Source organism: Onychostruthus taczanowskii, unplaced genomic scaffold, assembly GCF_017590055.1.
Source record: "Onychostruthus taczanowskii isolate IOZ18803 unplaced genomic scaffold, ASM1759005v1 scaffold34, whole genome shotgun sequence".
Taxonomy (NCBI): domain Eukaryota; kingdom Metazoa; phylum Chordata; class Aves; order Passeriformes; family Passeridae; genus Onychostruthus; species Onychostruthus taczanowskii.
The window spans coordinates 2,367,702-2,394,038 of NW_024500794.1; the positions used below are offsets into that span (position 1 = coordinate 2,367,702).

The 26,337-nt window shown below is 52.7% G+C and overlaps 1 protein-coding gene across 2 annotated transcripts; it reads left to right on the top strand.

The window, feature by feature from the left end:
* Positions 1–869: 869 nt before the first annotated feature.
* Positions 870–24,621, top strand: GPR156 (G protein-coupled receptor 156). Of its 2 annotated transcripts, XM_041410914.1 has the most exons (11): positions 870–1,002; positions 9,056–9,200; positions 9,307–9,451; positions 12,077–12,213; positions 13,770–13,905; positions 14,789–14,899; positions 15,930–16,055; positions 16,512–16,607; positions 19,330–19,566; positions 21,724–21,882; positions 22,439–24,621. In XM_041410914.1, the coding sequence occupies exons 3-11, from the start codon at positions 9,347–9,349 to the stop codon at positions 23,618–23,620; spliced, it is 2,289 nt and encodes a 762-aa protein (XP_041266848.1). In that variant the 5' UTR covers positions 870–1,002; positions 9,056–9,200; positions 9,307–9,346; the 3' UTR covers positions 23,621–24,621. The 2 variants fall into 2 exon arrangements, with proteins under 2 accessions (XP_041266848.1, XP_041266849.1); XM_041410915.1 differs by lacking the exon at positions 16,512–16,607.
* The last annotated feature ends 1,716 nt before the right edge of the window (positions 24,622–26,337 follow it).

Sequence of the window (26,337 nt, forward strand, 5' to 3'; positions counted from 1 at the left end):
AAAAATTAGCACTGCTCACGCCAAGGCCTAGCGGAGCTGGGTAAATGAGGTAAACAGAACGCGGTGAAGAGAGAAAACCTGCACGGCCTTACACCTGTGTGCAAACAGCCCTTTCCAGCATCACCTGGCACTTGGCTGCAGGCCGGGAGAGTGTTGGAGCAGAGCTTTTGGCTTTCAGAGTTGGGGAAAAATTCCAGTAAAATGGAGTGGGTGTCTTGAGAAGAGAGAGTACAAAGTTGATGCGAGCGAGCTGCAGGACCGTGGGCGGCAAGACAGGGAAATGGTCAGCACGGGGATGCTGTCAGTGACGGTGGGTCTGTCCGCAAGACACCGAGCGCTGCTCACACAAGCATACCTACTGCAGTAGTCACGCTGGCTACCACTAGCCATGGGGCGGCACAAGCAGGTTACGGAGCACGAGGTTGGCCGCCCTCGCCTTTACTCACCTTCTCGGGCCGGTTTTGCCACAGACGCGGGGCTTTGTGCTGCCTCAGCTGCCAGGAGCCCCCGAGCGAGGCGGCCCGTTCCAGCCGGGCGCATCCCGCCGGCAGCAGCGGGACAGGGCGCGGAGAGGAGCGGGGCCGCGGGAGCGCGGGGCTGCCGGGCTGCGGCGGCGCGGCCAGGTCAGCCGGGGCTGTGCCGGGGGTCCCGCTCTCCCGGCTCCGGGGTGTTCTGGGGAGGGATTGGTGCCGCTCTCGTCTGAAGGAGCCGCCGGCGTGAAACGGGGTCCGGCCCTGCCGGGACAGCCCCGGCCCCCGGGCTTTTTCCCCGCTGCCGAAAACTTTTGTCGCGGGTCAGACGGGAGCGGGGCCGGAGCCACTGCCCCGGCGGGAGGAGCGCGGCCGCCCGGGCCCCTCCCGCCGCCNNNNCGGCGCCGAGCTCCGCGTCCCGCGGCGGCTGCGGGGCTGCTCCCGGCCCGGGCGCGCCGCTCCTGCCAGGCTCCCGCAGGTATCCGCAGGTTTCCGCAGGCTGGCACCCTCGGTACGGGTGCCGTCCCCGCAGGTGGGTCGGGGCTCCGCCGGGCGCGGTGTGGGGAGACAGGGGCCGGCAGCCGTGGTTGGGGCTGCGAGCGGGATGGATGAGACGAGGGCGCCCAGGTTACCTCCCGAGCTGCTTTCCTACGCTGGCTCTGTTCGCTTTGGTGGTTTTGCTGGCCGTGCCCCTTTGCCTGCAGCCCGCGGGGTGCAGCGGCCGGACCCCGGCTTGGGCAGGCCGCGGGGAGCGCCGGCCCCCCGAGCGCTGCCGGCCTGCGGCACGGAGCCGTGCTCCGGGCGCGATCTGGGGCCATGCGGAGCTCCGCGTTCGCCCTTCGCCGGCTTGGCTGTGCCCGGAGCGCACTCCTGAGCTCGAAACGGGGCGGGCTGGGGCCGGTGTTTTGTAGCTCTCCAGAAAATACCGTCCCAAAGGTTCCAAGCAGCCCTCGGGAGGCGCCTGTGGGAGCGGGAACCTGCCGGCACCTGGCGATGGGAAAGGGCTGCCTTGCAGGATGCAAGATGTGAAGTTGCAGGGCTAGGTCAGTTTGTGCTAACCACACTGCTATTACCTGGGCGAGCCGTGTGCCTTTTGCAGTTCAAAATAGGGGAAAGAACAGTTGCGACCAACTCCACAGTGCAGCATCCTGCTGGGTGGAGAGGGAGAGAGAGGGACCCGTGTGCCCTGGATTCACAGTGCTGCTTAGGGGTGAGACCTTCCCAGGAAACACTCCAGGACCCAGCTTGTTTGCTTCTCCTTGGCTGCCAGAGTTGAGCATGACACAACTCCCAGGGACTTGGTCACCTCTCTGGGAAGGGTGGCTCATGGACCCAGAGCTGGATTTTCCGCTGCCCCACAGGTGCTCTGCATCCACAGAGGGGCAGGGAGGAGGCCAAGGGAACCAGATCCTGGGTAACCGGGAGCTGCCAGTGTTGAGTTGCAGCTGGCATTTCTAATGCAGCCTTGGCGGAGCTGCCACATCCCCTCACCCACCTGCTGCTGGGGCACTGCACGCTCTGCTCTCACTGTGCTCTCAGTTCTGTCCTGCCACAGTTTACAAGTAGCACTTTCCACAGTTTGGTTGTGCCTCCGGTTTCGGAGCTGCCCTTCTCCACCCCTGAGCAAGCCTCACTGCTGTCTGCAGGGAGCCAGGCTGGCAGACCTCGTGGAAACCTTGATGTGGCCCTGCCCCTTGGTGGGGGGCTTGTTTTGCCCAGCAAGGAGACCAGAAGCCCGAGCAGGGCAGCACTGGGTGCACTTTGGCAGCCTGTGGTACCCGGGAGGGGAGCCAGAGGAGCCGTGGACATCTCTGGCTTTCAGAGCCTTAAGTCAAATCTGTCTCCTAGGGGAAAATAATTCCCTGCTGCTTGGTCATCAGGGGTAAGGTTAAAGAGCTGTAGTGCTCTGTTTTCCTGCCTCTTTAAGGACTAAATGTGTCACTTGATTTCCGAAATCCTGCCAGATTTCAAAGAAAAAAAGTAAAATAGAGAAAAAACATGCTGACCTTGTTAGGGCTAGAAGCTGTCCCCATGCTTGGGGCTGTGTGGCTTTGCAGCCTGGCCATCCTAGCCCTGTTTGTGAAAACACAGGTGTGCTGGTGCTGCGAGTGCTGTGAGGGGATGGTGTCTGATTGCATGAAGTAGCAGCTGCAGCTTTCTGCCAGCTTTGGAAAGGGAGAGCTCTTGAAGGCATATGCTTAATGTGAAACATAGCTTTATGGAAATACTCCTTCTGAGGTCTCTTCCTCCTCTGCATTTGATAGCTCGGCAGCAAACAGCTTCAGTGGGAGTGAGCTTCTGCTTTTAATTAAGTCATACACACCTCAACCACAAGGTAGATCTCCCTTGTAAATCAAAATTCTAAATCATCAGGCTTTTTTACCTCTTATTCATGGTGGCTCTCTAAAGGTGGTACAGTTAAGACAGAAAAAAATTGCAGGCTACACCTTCCTGTAAGGCTGCTTAGCGTGTTCCCGTTTGTCAGGCTGGTGCTAACACCCCGAAGGCAGAGGGAGCTGATGGAAGGAAGGGATGTTGGAGCCTCCAGCAGTAGTGCTTGGGGCTGAGCTGTGCCTCAGAGCAGCATATTGGGGCACATGCCCAAAGGAGAAGGTAGCAGCAATTGATGGGAATGGCCTGGGAAAAGGCAGCTTTCTGAGGCAGATGGATGGATAGAAGCAGGTATAAAGGCAACACAGGCACCAGGAGTGGGCACAGAGCCCTGAGACCTGGTGATGCTGCCCCAGTCACAGCGCCTCGAATCAGCATCCTGGTGGAAAAGTGTGAGTGTCACACAGCCACAGTGGAGTCCTGCAGCCTCCTTGTCCTGTGACGAGGTGCCAGCCTCTCTGGGGCAGGGATATGGGTGTGATCCATGGCAGGGATTCAGGACTGACCAGCCTGGCAGATGGGGGGGGCTCATGGTTTGGCTGCAGCAACTACCAGGGCAAATTGTGAAGCAGATGCTTGGAGATATTTGCACACCTCCATCCAACATTCTCGCTGGCTGTGCCTGGCAGTGTGGCAGGCAGGAGCTGCGTTTCTGGGGGTATGGGGCATGGTGGCCACGCAGTTTGGCCCTGTAGCCAGCCCTGGCCACTTCTGCCTCTTTGCGGTGAAGGTGCGGTGCAGCATGAAATTGGCTGTGTGTTTCTGGACAGGTAGCCCCTGCCATCCCACTTCCAGGTCATCTGCCAGATGCCCAGCAGTTGGGATGGAGACCTTCCTGACTCAGGGCTTGGGAATGAGCAGGGAGGTTGTCCCATGGAGGCAGAACAGCACCTATAAGTGTGGTCTCCCACTAATAAATGAAATGATTGATGAAGTTGTTACGGAGTGAAGAAAACCCAGGATTTTTCCCAAAGTTGTGAAAAGCCTCTGCGTGTCCTCCTGTCCATGCAGCACAGCTGCTGCGGCCCCAGCTGTGGGCAGAGGCTTGGGCACGGGAGCAGCGCTGCTCCATCTCAGAGCGGTGCTTGGGGAATGCCCCCTGCCCATTTCTGGGGGAGGCAGCTGTGCCCTCCTCGGCCCCAAGTGGTGAGGCTGCTGTCTCGCAGCAGAGATCCCACTGGCTGCAGGAAGGTGAGCTTCCACCTGGGAGTACCGTGGTGTCACTGAAATTCGGCTGGAAGGACTTTTCTGGCTGTTCCTGCTGTCGCATGGCTCTGTGTGAGGAGCCTGCCAGGCCACCTGGCCAAGCAGGGGTGAGCTCAGCACGAGGGGCAGTGGGGTCCCGACCCCTGGACTCCCAGGCACATTGAGGAGGCAGAAACCTGGAGGTTTCTGCCCGTTTCATCCACTTGCTGCTCAGCAGCTGCTGCAGCTGGACACGACGGAGGGCTCAGATCGTCGAGTGGCACAAAGTCACTCCTTAGTATCTCCAAGGATTTGGTTTACCTCCCCATTAGCTCTGGTCTTACTGGCCTCATCTATGGCATGCTCCCTATGCTTCTCGGTATTCCCTCCTAATTTTCCTTCCTTAGAGCATCTCCAATCTATTCTGTCTCTGTTTCTCACATGCCTGTCATTGTATAGCAATTATGGTTAGAGAGTTAAAAGCCTTATCAGCTCCTTAGTGGGAGAAGTGTGAGTCAGCCCCTTGCAGCACTGTGTGGTGGTTCAAAAAAGAAGTAATATGGTTTTTTGGGGTTTTTTTTGTGCATGGAGGTTCCTTTAATTCAAAATGTAAACCACAGAACTGAAAAAAGCCAGGTGAGTATTCATCCTCTGCTTTTAAAGTTGAAAAGTCCAGAGGTAGAGCTAAATGTGCCAGCCTCGTGCCATCCTCCCAAGCTGAGGGAGCTGCAGTGGACAGACAAGCAGTAAGATCAACATTCAGAAGCTGTTGCCTTTATGATATTGGGACATGCTTTCCAAAATGATAGGAAGCTTGAAAATCTCACCTAGCTTCAGTCAACACAAAATTTCAGGTTTCAGTCACGCAGCGAGCTCCCCATGCACGCAGAGTCAGAAGCACTTCGTCCTGCATGTCCTTCCTTTGTGTGCAGAGGGTCCTGCAGCTCCTGGAGGTTATTCTCTCTGAGCCTGCTGTCCATCTGTGAGGTATGAGGATATCTGAGGGGCCTGGAAGTGGCTCTGGAAATCCCAGGGACAGGAGCAGAATGAAGCATGAGCACAGGACAGACCCTGAGAAGAAGGGTGACAACTTTGTAGCACCCCAGTGTTCCTGGTGATTGAGCCTTTGTAACCCACATTTTAGGATGATGTGATGGATTTCTTGGTTTTCTTTCTTTTTCCTTTTGTGTTTGCAGGGAAAAGCATGAAAATGTAGGTGCTGAAGTTTTAAATATAAATTTAAAATAATCTTCAGATATGCTGTGTGTTTTAACTCACAGTTTTTAAGCAGCTTCATTGCGGGGGGTGTTGCACTAAGTCTGGCTTGTGACTTTTTTTGATCGCCTTGGGGATGGCAATATTGCAGGTTTCTCAGGCCAGACTAGAAGGGATCTTGTTGGACAAGAAGAGCAGAAGGAAAAAGCAGGAGCCTGACTCGGAAGCTCCAGATTTTGAATTGCAAAACCCCATCCCGCAGTGTTCACGTTACCGAACAGTTATCCAGCTGATTTCCCACTGTCAGCGTGCAGCCTGGTGTCCTGTCAGCCGAGGCTGCTCCGCACCAGCAGAGCTCCATCTCCCACCAGGACTGGCAGTAGCAGCACAGACCCATCATGGGTGAGCCGAGGTCTCCTGCTCTCCTCCCGAGGCAGCAGGAGTGGCTCTGCCCTTTGCACATTGCTCCTTCTCCCCAGTTATTCTTCTCTGCCTCTGGCCACAGAGCTGCCTTTCCAAAAGTTCTTCTCAGTAGATGTTTCTCCAGATGTGCTCTTGCAGAGGTGTGCATGTACCATTTGTCTGCCAGGGCTGGTGTGACCAGACAGGATTGCAGAGCTCATGAAGACTGGCACATTTCTGGATGCGATTGTTCTGTTGTCTGTGATTTGACATCTTCAGTTTTGCACCTTTTGATTCACCGAGCAGCGATGTCACCTTTGGGAAGAAGCCTCTCTTTCAACACTACATCAAAATGAACCTGTTGGGGTGAAAAGTTCATAGTTCATTCTGCCCACTCTGGGTCTTGACATGCTGCACCAATTTTTCATCTTCTTTAAAGGTTTTTTTTTTCCCCCAAAAGAAATGTTTTGAAAGGGAAGAAGTAACTTTGAGAGAGTCAAGATGTGCATTTAGATGACAACAACTGCATCTATTTTGAGGGCTATTTATGCATTAGTCTACAGTTACTCAGCATTGTTAGATATTGGACTCTGTGATTTTTGAGTTGTTTTCCAACCTTAGTGATTCTATGATTCTGTATCTGTCCCTTGAAGTGTTCAACAAACACGTAGATGTCATGCTTAAGGACATGGTTTAGTGAGGGGTTGGCAGTGCTGGGTTAATTGTTGGACTTGATGATCTAAGAGCTCTTTTCCAACCTAAATAATTTTATGCTGAGTATTCCTGGGTCTCAACAGATCTAAGGAAACAGGTTTTCCAAGCCTGGAGATCACCTATTGAGGTGACCACAAATTGCTTTTATCCAAATATTGTTTCCAGCAGTCAGTGCTTCCCTTTTATCTGAGAAGATGATGGTGCTAATATTTTTCATGTGGTCCAGTCACTTGTTTCCTGTTGACTTTTGGCTTTTTGGATCATGTCTGCATGCAAGCCAGTGCTCCTCTGTGGCCAGATACTGTCCACCATGTCCCAGACAGCTGGCAGGTGCAAGGCCACAGACAGCAAGGGCAGCACGGGCAGAGCAAGGCAAGCAGAGCTCTCGGGTCCCTTCCAACCCAAGCCATTCTGTGATTCTGCTCTGGAAGTGTTCTGTCAGAATTGGTTGGCATTTTAAGTCTTAAAAACACCCCCAAAAAACCAAACCCCACAAATCTCTGTTCTCAACAGACCCTTTCATTTTAGGGATGTAGGGTTTTACCTGTGTTGTTGTCTGTCCTGACAATCATTGCCCAGCCTCACCCTGAAGGTCAGTGACCCCGCAAAGTGCTGGTCCCCCTTGGATCCTCTCCAGGCTACAGAGAAGTGTTCCTGCCTGCTCTCACAAGAGGCAGGAGCTGGGCTGGAAATGCCTGTTGCTTTTCAGCAATGACTGCACTGGTGCTAGCTTTGTTGCATACTAATGAACGCTAATTAGCCTCAGTTTGTTAACAATTTTGTGTGGGAGCCGTTTGCAGGATGCAGGGCTGGGGAGACCCCAAGGAGCTTCTGCTCTCCTCCAAGGGGATGGCCTCCTGGGTGGATGAGGGCTCAGCTGGTGCTCCCTGTGGTAACACCTCCATTTGAGAGCCACAGGAAGGCTGTGCCTGCTGGCCTCATGCCAGCCTTGGTAGTGGTCCACCTGCCAGGTGTGCTCCCCCTCTGACATGGCAGAAGGTTACAAGGAGTTATAGGGGTTTTTGTCTTTAAACCCACCGGGGGCATGGGGAGGAGCTGAGCCCCTTGGAGGCTGGGCAGTGCTCACCTCAGGTCTTCTCAGCATCAGAGGTCCAGTACCCGTCTCCTACCCCCATCCCCACCCAGTCCCTCCACACTGTCCATTGGTCTGTGAATTGTTTAGCTGGATGGAGCCTGTTTCTTCTTCTCCACTGCACTTCCAGCATGGTAGCACTCCTGGCATTCACTGCAGCAGCTGGATATCTTCTGGAGCCAGGGCTCTTGTGCAGTCACTCAGCCTAGGCTATGGAGGGCATGAAAATTCCCAGAGGATGAGCCTGCTGCAGAGGGGAAACACCGCCACAGTTTGCTACAAGCTAGAGAGAAGGAGGCTTGATGGAGCTGGGTGGCTTCAGCACTCTTGAGAAACATGTCTTTACACACCATGTGTGTAAAATCTTCAGTCTGGCTGATGTGTGGTCCTGTGTTTGTAGGACACAGCGAGCTGATCTCGTGCTGGGGGAAGTTCTGGCAGGGGCAGGACAGGACCCAGACCTGCAGTACCTGATGGCTTCTGCCAGCAGGAGAGCTGGGGTTATTGCTTCAGAGGTGGGTCTGCTAATTTTGGACAAGTAGCCCACTTAGCCTGATGTGCTTGGGCTGGGACTTGTAAGCAACTACTCTAAAGCTGAAAAATCAGTTTACACTCGAGCTGAGAACACCACCTGTAGCTTTTCTGGCATTTGAATCCTGATTATGCCCTGTGACAAAGTTTCAGACCAGGTCCTGGTGACCATGCTTCTTTTTAATTTACTCTTTCTTTGCTCACATAATGACAGGAGTTCTTCCAAAGAAAGAACTTGGAAGGAGAGGGCATCAAAGTGTCAGGAGCAGCGACAGGGAAGGTTGGAGCACTGGCTAGGTACAGGGGATGCTCAGCCAGGGAGCAGCACCGAGGAGCACGACAGGGATAATTTTTTCCTCCCACCTGTTGTTAGGAGCAAATAGGGAGCAAGCTGTTGTGCCTCCTCCCCAGCTGCTAACGACGGGAGACTTGCTTATGGTCGTGCGCTGGAAGCTAATTAAACCTGGTGACAATGGTAATTGAGTAAGGATGCTTGAGGATAAGTATGACCTCATGTCTAAAATGGTAATGAGGCCTATTAAAATCCACACCAAAAAGAGAAATGAAAGGGGGAGCAGAGGCAAAGGTAGTGCAAAGGGAGCAGGAGCAGGCAGGGACAATACCTGTCAGGCTTCTACATCTCCTTAATAAACAGCCAGCTCTTCAGGTAGCCAGGCTCCATCTCGGGCCGAGTCAGCCAAAACTCTGCATTCAAGCACCTTCCCCTCTGCTTACCCAGGCCTGGGTGTAGGTCTTGGTAAGCAATGGCAACACTTGTTGCTGTATGTTGTTGTTTTCACTCGCTGGTTCTCTGCTGGAAGAAAGGGATGTTTCATGAAACCAGCAGTCACTGCCAGTGCAAGGAGGGTGTTTGCAAAATGACCCTGAAATTGCTCTAGTGAAGGGAAATGCATTGGCAAAGGAATGATGCAGCGGGTTCAGTGTGCCAGGGTGCCATGCTCCTTCTTGGACCAGCACAGCACCTTATTTCAGCTCCCAGCTGGGATATAGGGGCTGGGAGCCACTGTGACCATCCGCAGGTGTTGTTTTGCAGGGTGGTGTAGCAGTGCTGGGGATGCCACCGTGCTCTGTGGGAGCTCAGGTCCTGAGCTGACTCTCCTTGCTGCAGAGGACACCCCGGGGACACTGGCAGGGGGCACTCCCTCTCCTGGCTCTGGATGTGCATCACATCAGTTTGGGTAAGCTCAGCCCCAGGCTGTCCACAGACCCTTCCCTGCTGACAGGGGGTGTGGTGTGTGCCAAAGGTTTCTTCTCTCTGAAGAAAGCCAATGCTCATCCTTCCAGCAGGGCAAAGGTACAGCTGGATGACGACTGAGGATGTGCTATGGAGCCGGGATTCAACTGCTCTGAGCTCTGCGATGGCAGCTCCAGTTTTGGCAGCCAGGAGCAGCAGCAGCGGGCCCTGCAGGAGCTCTGCACTGTGACAGTGGTATGTATGGATGCAGTGGGATGTGTGGGTGCAGGGGAGTGCTCTGGGGCATGAGGTTTGCTCTGCAGAAATAGATTTGGGGGAGGGATGAAGAAGGGGTTGCAGCTGCCAAGGAATTCCAGTCCAGCTGAAGGCAGCACACTGTCACCTGGTTGATAGACAAGACACGGCCAGTCTAGGTGACACCCAGCAGTTATCCAGAACGGGGGAAAGCATCCACAACAGCCAAGTCATGTCAAGCAGCCCTCCCATGTGTCAGCCAGCTGCTCAGGATTGGCCTGCAATGGCCCCATCTCCCCTTGACCTTTCCTGTCCCCTATAACTTCAAAGTGCTTTTCAAATATGAGTAGAGTAGGATTTAATTAAAAGTCATCCTCTGTAATAAATGGTACCTTCCCCCCTCCACCAGCAAGGCAGTAGAAATGACACTGGGATGCACTCAGTTGCAGCTGGCACCACGTGGGGCTGCAGGATGGAGCGCCGAGGCTTGGCCCACTTGGCTCTCCATCACGTCCTGCACGACCATGGGCCTTTAATTAAAAGACTGTAAGCTGCTTGGCTCCTCTGGCTCCGGCAGCCGGCTTACAATTAATATTCCCCCTGCCAGGACCAGGATTTACTCTGCTCAGCAGCCAGCAAAGCGCTCCATCAACTTCAAGTAGCATCAACATCCAGGGAAACAGCAGTCAGGTGGGAGGGTGTGTGGGAGAGAAAAAGTGGAGATCATAGGGGTGTTTCTGAACCCTTTCTGATCGGTTGCTGCGAATAGGGTGCAGTAATACTGCAGCCAGAGGTGATTTTGTTGGTGGGTGCATCTGAGAGTGAAGTGCTGAAGCCCCAGAATGCTGAGTTTGCCCTGCTCACCTCAGTGGCAAAAGCCAGGTGTTACACTTGGGCTCACGCAGGCAGGACACAGAAACAGAATGGCATTACAGCTTTGTACCAGCCCTGTCAGCTCCAGGCAGGGGGGACGATGGGCCTGATCTGTGCTGAATGATGGGGTTTTTACACAGAGTGTCCTGGTGTAAGTGGGGGACTGACCTGGCTGACCATCTTCACCATCTGGTGTGGTCTTCATTTCCCAGAGAGGCAAAAGACTCCCCAGGGACTAGCAAGAGGGAAGAGGAGGTAGGAAGCAGTTTTCAGGAGGGAGATGAGGATCCCCCCAGGGATCCCTCCACACTGCTGCAAAGCGAGGCTGAGAAGTGCACGCAGCTGTATCCCAGCAGCAGCAGCAGCTCTCAGCTGGATGTTGATCCCAGGCAGGGGTTTGCCTTTCCCAGTTGCCCTGTGACCAGCGGGGCACCAGCATGTGAGCTGCCAGGAGCCTGAAGATCAGCTGTGCTCGTGTGGCAGTGACACGTTTGTGTGTCAAGAATTATGTGGTGGCTTTAATTCTGCAAGCTGTGCAGAAGTTGTTCTTGCTTGCCCAGAGGAGATGAAGCCTGGCTGGGGAAGAGGGGAATGAGGCATTGGCTCTAAACAAATGCCTTTCTTCTGCCTGAAGATTTATTTCTAGCAAGGTTGGAAGCAGAAACAGCTCAAACCTTGAAGTAAAAATTGGGAGTTTGGGGCAGTGTCAACTGTCGGGAAAAGTAGTCTTCTGCAAAAGAAATTGGATGCAGGAATACCTGAGAAAGGACTCAGCACCAGAGAAGTTAGTGAGGAGGTGTGTGATCCCAGCTCAACCCCCATTCTTCTCCCTCCCCCTTTAAAGGGGATGTGCCAGCACTTTTATTAAAGTGATGCTTTTTTGAAAGAAAAAAAAGTTGGTAACCCACACATGCACACCCTGTTAAAAATGCTGGAGCGTTTTAGATCAGCAGCGGAAGTGGGTTTCTTGTTTCACGTGGGATCATTTTATCCGTTTTATGTTAATAAGGAGATAGCAGAGATTATTTTAAATGGAGATTTAAACCTATAAGGTGGTTTGTGTGTAAGGAGAGAGGTGCCTCCATCATACCCACTTTGGGAGTGTCCCTCAAAAGCCAGTTCTCAGCTGATGCCTGCCTGGGACCAAGTTAGTTTCCATCCGGCTGGGAGACGGGTGGATTCCAGCTCAGTGTGTCACCACCTCTGAAAAACGCTGTCACACTCCCTTTGCTGTGCTCCTGCACTGACTGGCAGCTCTGCAGCTGGCTCCCAGTCACGTCCACCAGCTGAGCAGTTGTCTGCTGCAGAGAGGAGTAAGGGAGCCAAGAAGCATCTAAAGAAGCATGACACTGACTGGGGCACCACAGGGCCTTTCTCCAAAGATTTCTTTCCAGAGGACAGTGAGGGACCAGTGTCCATGTTCCCGCGTCTCAGAGGCAGGGCTGCCTGAGATTTATGAATCACTTGTACAGCTTCATTATGGATTTGGCTAGTTGGCCATAAAAAGAGGGCTCTCGGACTGCTGTGTCCTCCTGAACATTCAGCAAGTGACAGAGCACATGTCCTGCCCACACACATCTCAGTGGCCCTACCTGCAGGACTTGGTCTGATGCCAGAGCGTATTCTTACTGGGAGCTGTGGTTTCTGGCTGAGCAGGATAACTGTGGGGAGGGATCATGCTGGAGTAGGGACCTTCATTGCCAAGAGCCCCAGCAATATCCTCTTCATCCTTATCCCTTTTGTTTCCTGCAGGCATCATTTGACCGCAGTATGAAGAGCTCCCCATCCTTCTCTGCTGGTCTCCTGGGAGTTGTGTGGACATTCCTGACGGGAGGAGTCCTGCTAGCACTCTTCTTTTTCATCTTCACTATTCGCTTCAGGAAAAACAGGTAAGGGCACCCCTCTTCTCCTGGGAGATTTCCCCTGAGCTGGAGTAGGGGAGTTAGGCTCTTTCAGGACCAAGCTCAGAGCTGATGACCAGCTAAGGGTCAGGAGGGTGTAAGCCTGAAGGAGCAGCACAGGGAAAGCAAGGGTAATGCCAGGGATGTTGCAGCTTCTTCCATCACACAGAGTTTTGATCACTGGTGGAGACAGTCCTGTTTGGACTGCTCCTTTATTCCCCAAGGCAGGGAGCTGTAGACAGGATGAAAGGAAATGGCCTCAGGAAGTGCATCAGGGGAGGTTCAGGTTGGGCACCAGCAATAATTTTTTCACCAAAAAGGTTGTCAAGCATTGAAATAGGCTGACCAGGGAAGTGGTGGAATAACCATCTCTGGAAGTGTTCAAAACTGGATGTGGCCATTAGTGCTGTGGTTTAGTTCTCCTGGTGGTGTTTGGTCAAAGGCTGCACTTGATGATCTTGGAGGTCTTTTCCAGCATTAATGATTCTGTGCTTTAATTTAATTTAATGCTGCTGACAACCATGGTGCAGTCGGGATGGTCCTGCCCATAAGGGTTTTTGTGGACAGCCCTGTGCCTGCTGCGCTGCAGCAGCTGCATGACCTGCATCCCAACTGCATCCCAGTCTGAAGCACTTCATTTACTGAGTGGTGTTGAGTTCAGTGGCCACTTGAATTTATGTTCTCGGAACGTGCTGTAATGAATGTGCATTATTTATTTGCTCTGCGGAAAATAAATACTGGTCTGCCTCCTGAACCTGGGAGCGTGGAGGAGACCTTTGTCAGCTGCAGCTGAGAGCATGAGCTGGTGAATATCTTTCTCCAAGGGCTGAGACATGGTAAGGAAGGCAGGGAGGGAGAGAGACAAGTTGAACCCCAGGCTTTGTGACTGCAAGACAGCAAGCCAGGAAGGAACTCAAGGGGAGAGAAAAGTAATGACTTGGCAGCAGGTCGAAGGGGCAGAGCTATTGGGAAGGGTGGCAGGAGGTACAGCTTTCACTCAATAGACTTGCTGAGGAAGGGTGACAGGTCATAAGAGATCAGTGGGTTGATTCTCCCCTCCCTGAATACAGTTACAGGATTATGAGTGATGAGGTGAAATTACAGAGGGGAGACTGTAACCTGAACATTGCTGGCAGCTTCCTGTGCTGAGTGTGGAGATATCTCCTCAGAGAAAGGAGCAGTGGGAAGGCCCTGTTCCTGGAGGCACGTGTAGCTCTTGCACCTAAAACTTACTGCTGGGGACTGGTCACCCTGGGCTGTGCTGGGTGGTTTTCCACCTCTGACCCTCTGCAGCAGAAGTCTTGGCATAGGGCTAAATGAATACTTGAAGGATTGTGAAGCACTTCAGCAAGAAAGGGAAGAGGATGGGACCATGGAGTAATGGCTGAGCTTTTGGAACAGTGGTGAACAGCACAGGCTGGGGGTGGACAGTGTGTCAGCATTCCTTGTGACCGTCATCATCCCTATAAGGGGACCTCACCCCTGTGCTGCCAGGTCATGATGCTCACTAACTGTCACCAAATCCCCTGCTTTGTTTCCTGGAGGATTGTGAAGATGTCTAGCCCCAATCTCAACATTGTGACCCTGCTGGGCAGTGGCTTGACTTACACAAGTGCTTACCTCTTTGGGATTCAGGAGCAAAGCCTGCCATCTGGAGACTCAATGGAAAAGCTAATTCAGGTGAGCGGGGGTTTTGCTGGGATGGGCACCTTGACGCATGTACAGGCCTGTTTGAACGTGCTCTCTCCCAGCCAGCTGTCGCCTGTACAAGCTCTGTCCCAGCCACAGCCTGTCGCCACCACGTTGCTCAGCTGGGCTGTGGCTTTCACACACGCAAAAGGCAGCCAGACACTTTCTGTCTGAATGGCCTTTGCTGTTTTGCAAACCACATCTGCACCGAGGAGGGATTTGAGGCAGGTCCCCAGAGGACAGGTCTGCAGGCAGGCAAGCTGCTGGGCTGGTAGAAGTGCAGCAGGCAGAGGGGAGCACAAAGGGAGATGGGATCCTCCACACAGCCAGCACTGCCTGACACAGCACAGGTGCTGTGAGGCTGTGGGTGAGATTTTTGGCTGCAGAGCAGATTTTCATCAAAAGGCTCACTTGTGTGATGAACCCCCATGTCCTGGCCTGAGACAGCCACCCTGCCAGACTGAGGACTGGGCATGCACCTGTGTGGGAGAGTGGGACGGTGCACACCCTGCATCCCTGCATCCTGCTCAGCCACTGGGCTGAGGATAATTAACGGAGGTACCAGCAAGTGATTTATGGGTGCTGGGACTTCCTGTGTCCCTGCTGCTCACAAGCTGCCTGTCTCTCCCTGCCCGCCCTTCCAGTGAGAGTCTCTAGGTAGGTAGAAAAAGGTAGGCAGCAGGCATGCCTACAGAGGAGTACTTGCCTTTGAATTTATTTCACCTTGTAGTCAGCTTTCTAGTATCTGGTATCACCCTCCAGAAGTCAGAGGAGGGCAGACATGTCCCCAGCCATCCTCACTGCACCCCAGGCTGGGAGGGTGTGTGGTGTCCCTGTGAGCCCCTTTCAGCCCCCTCGCTCTGGCCCCTGGCAGGTGAGGCTGTGCCTGCTGTGCGTGGGGACCTCCCTGGTGTTCGGTCCTGTCCTGGGGAAGAGCTGGCGGCTCTACAAGGTGTTCACCCAGCGGGTGCCCGACAAGCGGGTGGTGAGTACCCAGCTTCTGAGGCGGGAACGGGGGAGGACAGACTTCCCACCAGCAAGTCCCAAACCAATGTGGGATAGCAAATGAAACTGGCACATGACAGGGATAGATGCCACAATCACAGGTCTGGTTTCACACCTGGCTGGGTGTGGGCCTTTCATTTATTCCTGCACAATGAGGCAGGAGCTTTTCCGCTCTACCGGCAAGTGTGTGCCCTGCCAGGCTGCCTCTTCCCCAGTGGAGTCCCAGCCCCATGACCAAGCAATGTTCTCACTTTATATTGGCCACATCCCTTCATTACGCTACACACCAATGTTTGTGTTCAGGTCTATTTTCATCCCACAAAAACAATCAGCTGTTTTTGTGGGATGAAAATAAAACAGGTGTTCTCAAAAGCATCTGATCTAGGGCCATCTCCAGATGGATATGTTCTGCTCTTGAAGGCGGGAAGGGAGCGCTGGGCTCTCCTCTGCAGAACTTAAGGATGGGGATTCAGAAACTGGGAGGGAAATGGAAAATTTGTGCACAAAAAAGTGCACTTACAAGTTTCAGTGGTTACTTTGCAGCAGCGAAAAAATTAGGTCTCAGATGAAAGATGGGACAAGAGGGTTTGCAGGGGAACTGGGTATCAGCAAGGACTCCTGTTTCACACTGGGATCTGTGTTAAACTTGCAAAATAATGCTCCTACCAGGTGGTTTTCTCTGCCCTTTTTGTTTCTGCTGGTGATATGGTCATAAGGGATGATAGTCTTGCTTTGGAAGGACTGTTTTCTGTCATAGCATTTACCTGCTGCCCACACCATCAGACAGGGTTTATATCTGGTCTCAAGCCTGATTAGGTCTCCAAGAATTTGGGAATTGAAGACAGAGATTTTGTGGCCAACTCAAATGTAGGTGCTGGACACCTCTCTAGGCGAAGTAGTAGGACAGATGTGTCACTTGAAAGAAACAAGAGAAAGGGACCCAAGGGGGATGGAGGTGATTGGTGTCCATTCCTTCCCCATAGTAACTTTTACTTCTTGCATGTTTGCAGATTATCAAAGACCTGCAGTTGCTGGCAATGGTGGCAGCGTTGGTGCTGGCAGACACTGTCTTGCTCTTGACCTGGGTGTTCTCTGACCCAGTCCAGTGCTTCCGAAGCCTCAGCGTCTCACTGCGGGTAAAAGGATGAGGAGGGGCACTGTGGGGTTTTGCTGTGTCCTATCTGAGCTCTGTGGACAGAGTTAGTGGGTGGCCAGGCATTTGGAGGTGGTCTTTGAGAAACAACAGAAAGAAAATAGAGACAGAAAACGAGGCAGTGCCCCTTCTGGGCACTCTAGATTTGGTTTATGTCTGGTCTATTACAGAGGCGAGAGTCCACTGCAAAATTTCCAGGTCTGTGCAGATCACCTGCATTACACAGGAGGGATCCATGGCATCTGCTTTAGAGAAATGTTTAACCAGCCCTGTAGGCAGCAGAAGGCCAACATCTTCTTGCTTTAGTACTCTGCCCCTGGTAGCACCAGGCTTTGGCCTCTCCTTTCAGAAATTTACAGAGGAGACCAGCTTAGATGCTTCTTCCCATTGGTCTGTGCCAGGCTGCAGCCTTCATTTCTGCCTTTGCCTTGCCTTGTAGGCAACAGAGAAAGGCATGACGTGCTCCGTGAGCCGGGTGCAGTCCTGTGCATCGCTCTATTCCGATCTTTGGCTCGTTCTCATTTTAGGGTTTAAGGTATGTAACCTCTTGACTGCTTCTTGCATTGTATCTCACCTCCTCCCTGTCTTTCAGTCTAAACTGTTTGGCAGCATTTGTCATTTTGCTGCCCTCCCAAGCTACATGCCCATTGCAGATATGCTGAACTCCTGTTCATCTCATAAGCCTTCCTATTTCCAGCCCTTCCCATCTTGGGAAGGGTGAAAGTCCTGCTAGCTGCTGTCTCCTTGCCTCACCATCTCTTTTATGTACACTGTGCACTTACAGTCTCTCTAGATCTCTCCCGGGCAACTCCCTGAGCTTCATCTCACTTCTTGGAACTCACATCTTGCTGTTCTTTATGTCACACTTCTTCCCTAAAGACTCCAGTGAATGGCCACTGCCAAGGTGGCTCAATCCCTGTGCCCTGTGACTTCAAACCAAGGAGGTGCTGATGACAAGTGCTTGATCCCCACCTTCGCAGGATGCTTATCGGGTTAATTATACCTCTGAGGTGCACTTTCACTGGTGAATCTCTGCACATGTCCAGTCTTCTTCCAGCAGTGTTAGTTATACTGATGTAACTATGTTGGTATAATTATCACTGTAATTATCTGTGGTCTCATGTGTCTCTGGTATGGCAGAGGCTGGACACATTTCAGAAAGCTGATGTTGATGAAGCTTGTGAGATCACAGCCTTTTTTTGGAAATGGCTTAATCTCTGCGTGCAGCACCGGCACTTTCTTTGTGATTCACTGTAATGTAATACTCACTGACCATCTACCCAGAATCATAGGAAAAAGAGCAGAAAGGGACCTCACAACACAGCCAAGTCCTTCTACACTTAATTTCAAAATCCTTAGAAGTCCTCTGGTGTTAGGGAATGTGGGCATTACCTGGGCTTTCAGTGCTGTGTCTCTACCTCTGATTTTGTCTGCAGTTTGTGTTAGGGTTTAGAGAGGTAATGCCTCTGCCTACAGCCCTTACAAAATCCTTTTGGAAAAAGAACATCCCCATAATTAGTTCCAGGTAATCTTTTTAATGTTGTGCTGAATCTGGCTCTGTTTCTTTCTGCTTACTGGGGGTCATGGAGTACTTCCTTGGTGATTTCTCTGGAGTTAGTCTGAATTTACCCTTACATGAGTGTAGGCTTTATCTCTGCATACATAGCACTTCTTAGCATCCACAGCATTAATATGCTCAGCCCCTTGGGAAGACAGTGTATTATCCTGGTTTTACTGGCACAGAGCAATGAACAGAAATGACTTGCCAAGGACATGCCTGGAATTAGGAGCAAGGTCCTCTGCTCAAGTTTAAAACAAACAAACAAACAAGCCACTGAGAGTCCTAGTTTAGGAGACGGCAGCGCTGTTGTCTGTGTCCCAGATCGACTATATGAATTTAAATGGGACTTTGATGCTGGTTTTTTCCTGCTCAGGGATTAGGGGTTGCCTTGCCTTTGGGCTGTTTGGAGGTGCCCCATGGTGGACATGGTTATGGTCCAGTGCAGGTTCTACAAAGCAGGGTCAGGCACCAGCCCAGTTCCCAGCAAGGCAGGTTTCACTCTTACAACCCCACCCTGAGACTTCATGCTGCTTTGAAGTTGGGAGTCTCACCAGAGATCTGGACATGAACCTCCCTTGCTTGTGTCCCTCCAGACCTTAACCCTGGCAGTGGCCATCAGAGTCATCAACCAGCCACAGCACAGAGGGGTTCAGCAGGGTCTAAAAAACATCTGCATCTCATGTCGCAAAGCACTTCTTGATGCTCAAATAACAATGACTCTTAGTAAAAGGCTGACACTTACTGGGTAGCACAGGAATAATGTAGGTCACACTCCCTGTATTCCAGTCCTTGCAGGAGCTGGGACTTTGTTAGATGGTATTTCCAAATGATCCTGAAGGCAGACCATGCTCAGTTCTATGAAAGCAGGCAAAAACTACTTGGTGTTTCCTGCTAGTGTCACCTAGGGAAGGAGAGGCTTATCCTGCTGGGTAGTTTTATCCTGAGCACACTGGCAAAATGCATGCATGAGACCCTTGAGGAGGAGGGTGGTGAGACAGCCTGCTCTGAAACAGCTGGTCTACGCATGGGGAGGGAGAGCCTCTGTGTACAGAGCACTTCTGTAGTGCCCTTCCCTGCTGCTGGAGTCAGGAAACAGCTAAGGGAAGGGAAAAGAATTGCACCTGGTAGTTTCCTGGATTATTGCTATTTAAAGAGGCACCAAGTACATCCTCTTCCCTCCAGTCTAAACCTCCATGTCTCCTTGCCTTCTTCTTTGAATTCCTTCTGGATATCTTTCCTGCTGCTTGAGAAGTATGCTGTTGCTCCTTGATGGCACCCACTGCTGCATCCCTGCAGGGACCCCTGCTTCCTGTCTGTCTGCCTTTGCTTCTCCTGCTCCAGGCTGCCCAAGGGGTGGTTTTCACAATTTCTCCCAGTCACCCCCAGCTCTGTGGCAGCACCTGCTGACTTCTGACCCTTGGCTCTTCACAGCCTTTGGTTGGGACCCCCCGTGCCCACCAGTGCCCTCACTGCTGCCCTGTGTCCCCAGCCCCACTCTGGCCTGCAGCAGCGTGCTGGGTGTTTGCCGCAGCGTCACCACCGCACGCTCCAGGTCTGCATTATAGATCAAAGAGCATTAATTAGGATTGTGCTGAGTGTGATCTGAGCTCACCGGGCTTGGTGCGACATACATGGGGGTTGACACCATCAGGCTGTAATTTTCCACACTCTGGAAACCTCTTTTTTCTGTTTCCAGAGTATCCTCCTGCTATACGGGACCTACTTGGCCGGTCTGACCGACAATGTCAGCTCCTCACCAGTGAACCAGTCCTTGACACTCATCGTTGGGGTCAACCTCGTTTTCCTGGCTGCTGGTACCATCTGCTTAGTTCACCGTTTCTTCCGTACTTGGCACAATTTGCTGCTTGGTTTTACCTCTGGAGGCATCTTTGTGTGTACAACCACAATCAACTGCTTCATCTTTGTCCCACAGGTATGCTGCCACCTCTGTCCTGTCACTTGGCTGGAAATGGGCACATTTTCGGAGTTTAACAACAGCAGCCGTGGGCATCAACGCACTCACTTTCCTGCTTTTTTCCCCCCAAATGTTTGGACTCACCTGCACAGCTCATTCTCCAAGCCCCACCCCACCCCACCCTGGTGGTTCTGCTTCCCCAAGCAAGTTCCCTGAGTCTCAAAGAATCACAGAACTGTTTGTATTGGAAGGGACCTAAAGTTCATCTAGTTCAAACACCCCTGCTGTGGGCAGGGAAGCTTTCACTACACCAGGCTGCTTGAAGTGCCCTTCAGCCTGACCTTAAACGTTTCCAGGGATTGGGCTATCCACAACTCCCTGGGCAAGCCTGATCCAGGGTCTCACCACTATCATAGTGAAGAATTTCTTCCTTCTATCTAATCTAAACCTACCCTCTTTTCAGTTTAAAGGCTCTTTGTCCTATCACTGTGTCCTTGTAAAATGTCTATCTCCAGCTTTCTTGTTCCTTGTCCCCTTTATGTCCTGGAAAGTCTCCAAGGAGTGCAGCACTGCTGCTCAGAAACACTGCTGTGGGGACATGCCACAGGTGACAGCCACACAGGCAGCACACATGACACGAGGCAGCTGCTGGCCTCCTCCTCCTGCTCCATGTGGATGGTGGGATGTGTCCTTTGTGCAGTTGTCCTTCCCTCATACCTCACATGCCCACTTGCACCAGGAGCTTCTGCCGCTGGCAGGGATGGAGCTGGGCACAGACCGTCCAGATGGCCCAGCCACTCTGAGAGACTTCTTTGCTGCTCGTGGTCCCCAGGGGAGGCTGTCCTCCTCTGCACTTTTGGAGAAGGAAGCTGGGCTTTGCCACAAGCAAGGAGGAGGAGGAGGAGGCGAAGGTGTTTAAAGGAAGCCTTTTGTGGTGAGGTGAGGCACTTCTGCTTCCTGTGTCCTCCAGGAGCAGCCTGGTGTGCCTGGCCACCACGTTAGTGGGAATAATGCTCCCATTGTTAGAGGGAAAGGAAACAGTTATTTACTTAGTTGAATGTTTGAAGGGATGTTTGGGCTCAAGGACATGAGGTGAGAAAGGGAGGAAGAGGTGAAGCTGAGGAAAGCACATCTGTGCAAGGGAGGGCTCAGGGGATCTCAGCAATGTATATAAATATCGATGGGGGTGGAATAGGGAAGGGGGAGCGAGGCTCTTCTCAGTAGTATCCACTGACAGGACAGGGGACAATGGGCACAAACTGAAACACAGGAAATTCTATTTAAACATGAGGAAGAGGCTGGAGTTTTTTCTGTAAAAGTTGTAAAGCACTGGAGCAGAATGCCCAGAGAGGTTGTGGAGTCTCCATCCTTGGAGATACTCAAGGCCCAGTTGGACACAGTCGTGAGCAGGCTGCTCCCTGTGACATTGCTTCAGCAGGGCACTTGGGATGATTTCCAGAGGTCCCCTCCTGCCCCAGTTGAGCCCTTAGGTGAGCAGCCTTTGGGAGCAAGGATCCAAACCTCCTCCGGTGAGCTCCAGGCCTGCTGGAGCTCCAGGTCTTTTGGACTGAGGGTACAGAAGCTGATGAGCTGTACTTTCGCTCTGCCTGTACCACTTTTCTTTGGGAGCCTGGGGCCCTTGAACATTTTATTTAACTTGGATCTTTTAATTCATTACCTTGTTTTTCCTAATGGGTTTGCTTTTCTATAGCTCATCTGAGATCGATAAACAGATGGAGCTGGGCTGCACAAGGCTTCCAGGCAGACACTAGATGAGAAAATAGATACTAAACATTGCTGGTTTTCAGCTTGTCACCAGTGATTCAGGGATAAGGGGACATGCATGACACTGTCTTTGTCATGGAGTCAGGGAGTGGGGAGAAGAGGGAGGGGGCTTTTACAGCGTGCTCAGCAGTGTCAGTGCAGCCAGGCACTGACCCTCTCCTGCATTAAAAGCTGGAGCCAGGAACAGGGTAGGGCTCAGATGGGTGGGAGGCTCCAAGTGACACTGCAGCCCCTCGCCCAGCCATCTCTGGCTGGCTGTCTCTGCTCCCCCGTCACACCCTGCCTTTGTCTCCCCCTCTCCATCCCTTTGTCTCCTTCGCGCTTGAGCTGTGCCTGCCTCCCGCTGTGTCAGCTGGGGCTCTGTGGATAACACCCTCTTCTACTCCCCAGCTCAAGCAGTGGAAAGCCTTTGAAGAAGAAAGCCAGACGATGAGCCACATGGCAAAATATTTCACCAGCCCGAGCAGGAGCTGCCGCTCAGTGTACAGCGAGGAGCAGCTCTACCAGCTCATAGGGGAGAAAAACTCTATGAAGCGGCTGCTCACCGAGGTACGGGGCTCTGCTGGCCCCCCTCCTCCAGCTTATCCCCTTCCCTTTTGTGGGCTGAAGGCTTTGCAGGGTGGGAAGCCCTTTTTTACACCCCTGTCCACACTGGTGATCCCTCACCAGCCTCTTCCTTCCTGAGGGGAAGAGCTGCTTTGTTTTGTCACGCTCCAAAGCACCACAATTTAGGCATAATTTGGAGGGCTTTAAAAAATTCTGTAGGGAGGGAGTGCAAGAGAGCCTGGTTCCCACAGCCTTGTCAAACATGGTTAATTTAGAGGAGAGATGCTCTGTCTCATAAAAGCCCCCAGCCTCCTGCTCTGTCACCTGCACTGCACGGGCAGGAACACCCCAGCCTGAAGAGCTGCCTGCCCAGTGATCCCCTTCCCACACACACGTCTGGGGGGCTGCAGGGGAGGCTGAGGTCACACATGCTGCTGGTGTGGCTCTTGCCATGCAGAGAGGGGTGATTTGTTTTCTGGCAGTGCCTGCTTCCAAACTGGCAGCATTTTCCTCCTCTTTGCCCGCCCCACACTTGACAGGCTTATTTGTTTTGACACAGAAAAACGCCGTGATCGAAAGCCTGCAGGAGCAAGTGAGCAGCGCCAAGGAGAAGCTGATGAGGCTGATGTCTGCGGAGAGCGGCTGCGATCCCGGTGTGCTGCCAGCAGCTCCCTGCACCTGGAGCTCAGGGCAGCCTGGGGATGCGCCAGGGGACTGTTGCCCCTCAGATCCAGAGAGGGATGGGTGGCAGCCCCCCTGTTTGTTGGGTACATCACCTCCTGGCAGCAATGCTCAGGCCCTCCAGAAACATGCAAACCAGGAGCCTGTTTGCACTCAGGTGCTGCTTTTTAATGCAGGGGACAGCACTGAACGTGGCCTGAAAGATGTCCAGGAGTGTGGCACACCTGCAGTGCAGGGGCAGCCTCCAGAGCAGCTGCCAGGCCAGGACAACTCAGCTGGTGTAGCCTGGGAGTCGTCCCCTAAAGTCAGTTATGTAAACAGCGAGAAGCTGTGGGAAATCTTGCAAGAGTTAAGCCTGGATGGCAAAAACTACAGCCCAGCCTTATCTGCAGGACCCCCACTTGGCAACCGGGGCACCTCAGGCGAGCAGGGAGAAACACGGGTGGGCCAGGAGGGCTACCCAGGCATCCACACACCCCTCAGCCCCTACCTGGCAAGGCATCAACGGAGGATCCCCTTGCCCCCTGCCTCCACGTGCTTCCCTGGACACGTATCCCCTCGTGCCAGCTGCAGGGTGAAGGAGGTGGGCAGCTGGGGCCGTGGCGAGTCAGCAGAAAACTCCCTGGGAATGGGAGGGGATGTGGCTGGCAGAGGGCTCCTTCACCGCCCAGTACCATCCCCTGCAGCCATCCCCAGGGAGGCCAGCCTCCAGCCAGAGGGGTGGCTGGGATGGCCCGAGTCCCAGGGTGCTTCCCCGTGCATCCCGCAGGAGCGGCGGCGGCGGCAGGGCACGCCGAGGGGCCCCGCTGAGCCCTCCCTGCGCTCGCTGTACTATTACCCAGACTCTGACTCCAGCAGCAGCAGCTCTGAGGAGATGTTTCATGGCTGCCACCGACCCTGCTGCGAGGTTTGCTTCCAGAACCCACGTGGCTCCCTGGACAGCAGCAGCACGGACACGGACACGGAGCCCAGTGACTGTGAGGATCACCAGACAGAGCACCACGGTGGGCCCCAGCCTGTGGTGAATTTCAAAGAGGATCTGAAACCCACTTTTGTGTGACTGGAGCACCCCTGCCCCAAAGGCGAGCGCCCTCCCACCCCCAAAACGCTGCGTGTTTTCTGCAATGCTAAAGCCACACATCCCTCTGGGGAATGTGCCTTGTTCTGGAATTTGGGGATTTGCCCCGTTCTGATTTGCAGTGTCAGCCCCAGGCTGGTCAGCCGTGACTGCAGCCTGAGTTTGGCTGAGAGGGGGTTGGCAGCACTCAGGGAGGTGGCGGTGGCCTTGTCCTGGCTGCTCTGGGCAGCTGCCTGTGTCCCACAGGTAGCCAGCAGTTCTGTCCATCCTGGTGCCAGCAGTGGAGAAACCGGGACTGGGGGTCTGTGAGAGCCCAAACTTCATCTCCTCAGAGAGCTTTCCCTGTGTGACTCGCTCTGGCAGGGAGCAGCATCCTGCCTCAGAAGCACCCCTGGCTTCTTGCACACCTCTCCATATGGACTGACAGAGGACTCCTTCCCGTAAGGCTGCCCAAGCAGAGCATCCCACTGGCATCACCCCCAGCTGAGCATGGGAGACGGACAGAAGCAGATGCAGGCTGCCACTCGCCTGGGGTGTGCTGCTTCCAGGCAAAGCAAGGACTTTGGAATGAGGGGTGCACAGCAAACTTCTGGGTTTTGATGGGGTTTTTTTTTGTAGCATCTGAACGAGAAAATGGAGTCCAAAGGTGATGTCTGTTGAGGTGTCTTTGCATTTTGTGTTCTTCAGGTGCATCACTGTAGGTGAGACTCAGGTCAGAGCTGAAGGGAAAGACAAGCTAGCCATTGCAATGGAGGATCTGGAAAGGGGTTTCTTTTTTTACCTTGATTTCTGGGTCTTGTGCCCTTCTGTCTCTTTGTATGGATGATATAATCTGGAATAAGTTTTGTTTAAATTAATATGCTCTGTTTAATTTTTATCTTAGAAACACCAAGAACAGTAAATCCAGTGTGTGTGCCTTTTTGGGATATTTATCATGGCATTTGAGCTTATCGTTGCCTCCGCAGACATTCAGGATGCTGAGACCTGATGTCCAGTGCAATATAAACCTTCTGGAGGAAGGCTTGGTTAAAAAAGCGGGTGTCAGAGGAATCCCAGACCTGGTTTTGAACAAAGCATGTTAGCACTGCTGTCTCCCCAGACAGAGTGTAATCCTTTTTTTTTAAAATTTTTTTTCTTTTTTTTTTTTTTTTTTTTTTTTTTTTTTCTTTTGGTCACTTTTTTTTGCTAATAGAAACCGTTCTCTTTCAGTTTTGTCTGAGCACTTACGGCTCTGGCGTGGGAGAAATGCACTGACTGGGAGGGTCCCCTGCGTGTGCAGGGCAAACCCGGGAGCCGGGAGGCTCCCTGCAGTGGGACTCGGGATCTCTGTCGCCGTCGCCTGCAGCCGCCTGCAGTTCTGCAGCGCTCGCAGCAGGTGCTGCTGCTGCCACGCCGGGTGTGCCGCAAACACCAAGTACATCCCACGGCATCGCCACGCCGGGACAAGGCGGGGAGACAAGCACGCTCTAGGGACCCTATTAAATATGGGTCAAAACCTCTCCCCACCCCCAAATGCGTTTAGAATAACACTTTGCTCTGGGGCTGGGAAATACTGCAGCGCAGTGAAAGGAAAAGATCAACCATGAAACCACCTGGAAGCGGCTGATATAAAAATTAACTTTAAATCCACTAGTGAATGCAGAAAAACCCTCCAGAGGACTTTGAACCCAGGGTTTGTTTGGAAACTCACTGCTGGAATTTGAGGTCGTTGCTTTTTTTTTTCCAGCAGCCACCTGAAAACTGCATAGCCTGTGGATGCACCTACTAAGAAGGCCAAGAGTACTGTTTGTGTCATAAATAGTGTGCCCAACAGGACCAGGGCAGTGATCATCCCCCCTCTATTCAGCACTGGTGAGGTCACACCTCCAATCTTTTGTTGAGTTTTGAGCCCCTTCCTTGCTGGGTGGCTCTTTAGGGGAAGGGTCACGTCACAGCCGGGATGAGAGCTCTCTCCATGCCTGCTTGGTGAGCCTTGGACAAGAGACAGGAAGGCAAGGAAGCCTTGAGGATCTTGTGCCACAACCACCTGCCATGGCTCAGTCTGCCTCTGTTACCCCCTTACTGCTTAGGAAATAAATTGATCTTGACTGTGATTCAGCTGGCTGGTTAAAAAAAAATAAAACAAAATGGGAAAAAAAGATGAAAAGAGCTTTCTTAGCTATGCCAGAGAGGGATTATGACAGTCTCTCTGGCATGGGAGCGCTCACCATTGGTGTGAAAGTTTCCCCACTGCCTCATGTTGGGATCCTCAGCTGGGATCTCTGGGAACCTCTTGCTCTGATCTTTGAGACTGAGAGCAGTTATGAGAAATAATGAGTATTTGAAAGTACTGCAGGAGAGAGAACCTTCTGGTGTCCTTTTCCTGAAGTAACCAGACCATGCAATCCCTGGACACAATGGTGCCACATCCGTGTGGAGGCATTCTTGTGGCACAGTGGGGAGCAGAAGTCAGGGGCCCTATGACTCCAAGTAGCCTGTGCTGCAGGTTTTGAGGAGTTGAGGGAGCGCCCACGTCTGTCCATGATCTCCACAGGTCTGGAAGAAGCCCCAGAATAGTCTTCCTTGCATCTGGCGGCCATGAGGGCTGTGGAGAAGTGCTCTCCTCCTGAGCAGCACTGCTCTCCTGAGCCAAGAAAACAGGCCTATCTCTTCCCTTGTCTGGTTTTTCAGGGCTGTCTTCTTGGCCTCTGCCTCCAGCT

Excerpts from the sequence above, each read along its gene's own strand:
- GPR156 (XM_041410914.1), top strand. The coding sequence starts at position 9,347 with ATGGAGCCGGGATTCAACTGCTCTGAGCTCTGCGATGGCAGCTCCAGT. Across the intron at positions 16,056-16,511 it reads GCCTCAGCGTCTCACTGCGG|GCAACAGAGAAAGGCATGAC; the intron begins GTAAAAGGATGA and ends CTTGCCTTGTAG. Across the intron at positions 16,608-19,329 it reads TTCTCATTTTAGGGTTTAAG|AGTATCCTCCTGCTATACGG; the intron begins GTATGTAACCTC and ends TTCTGTTTCCAG.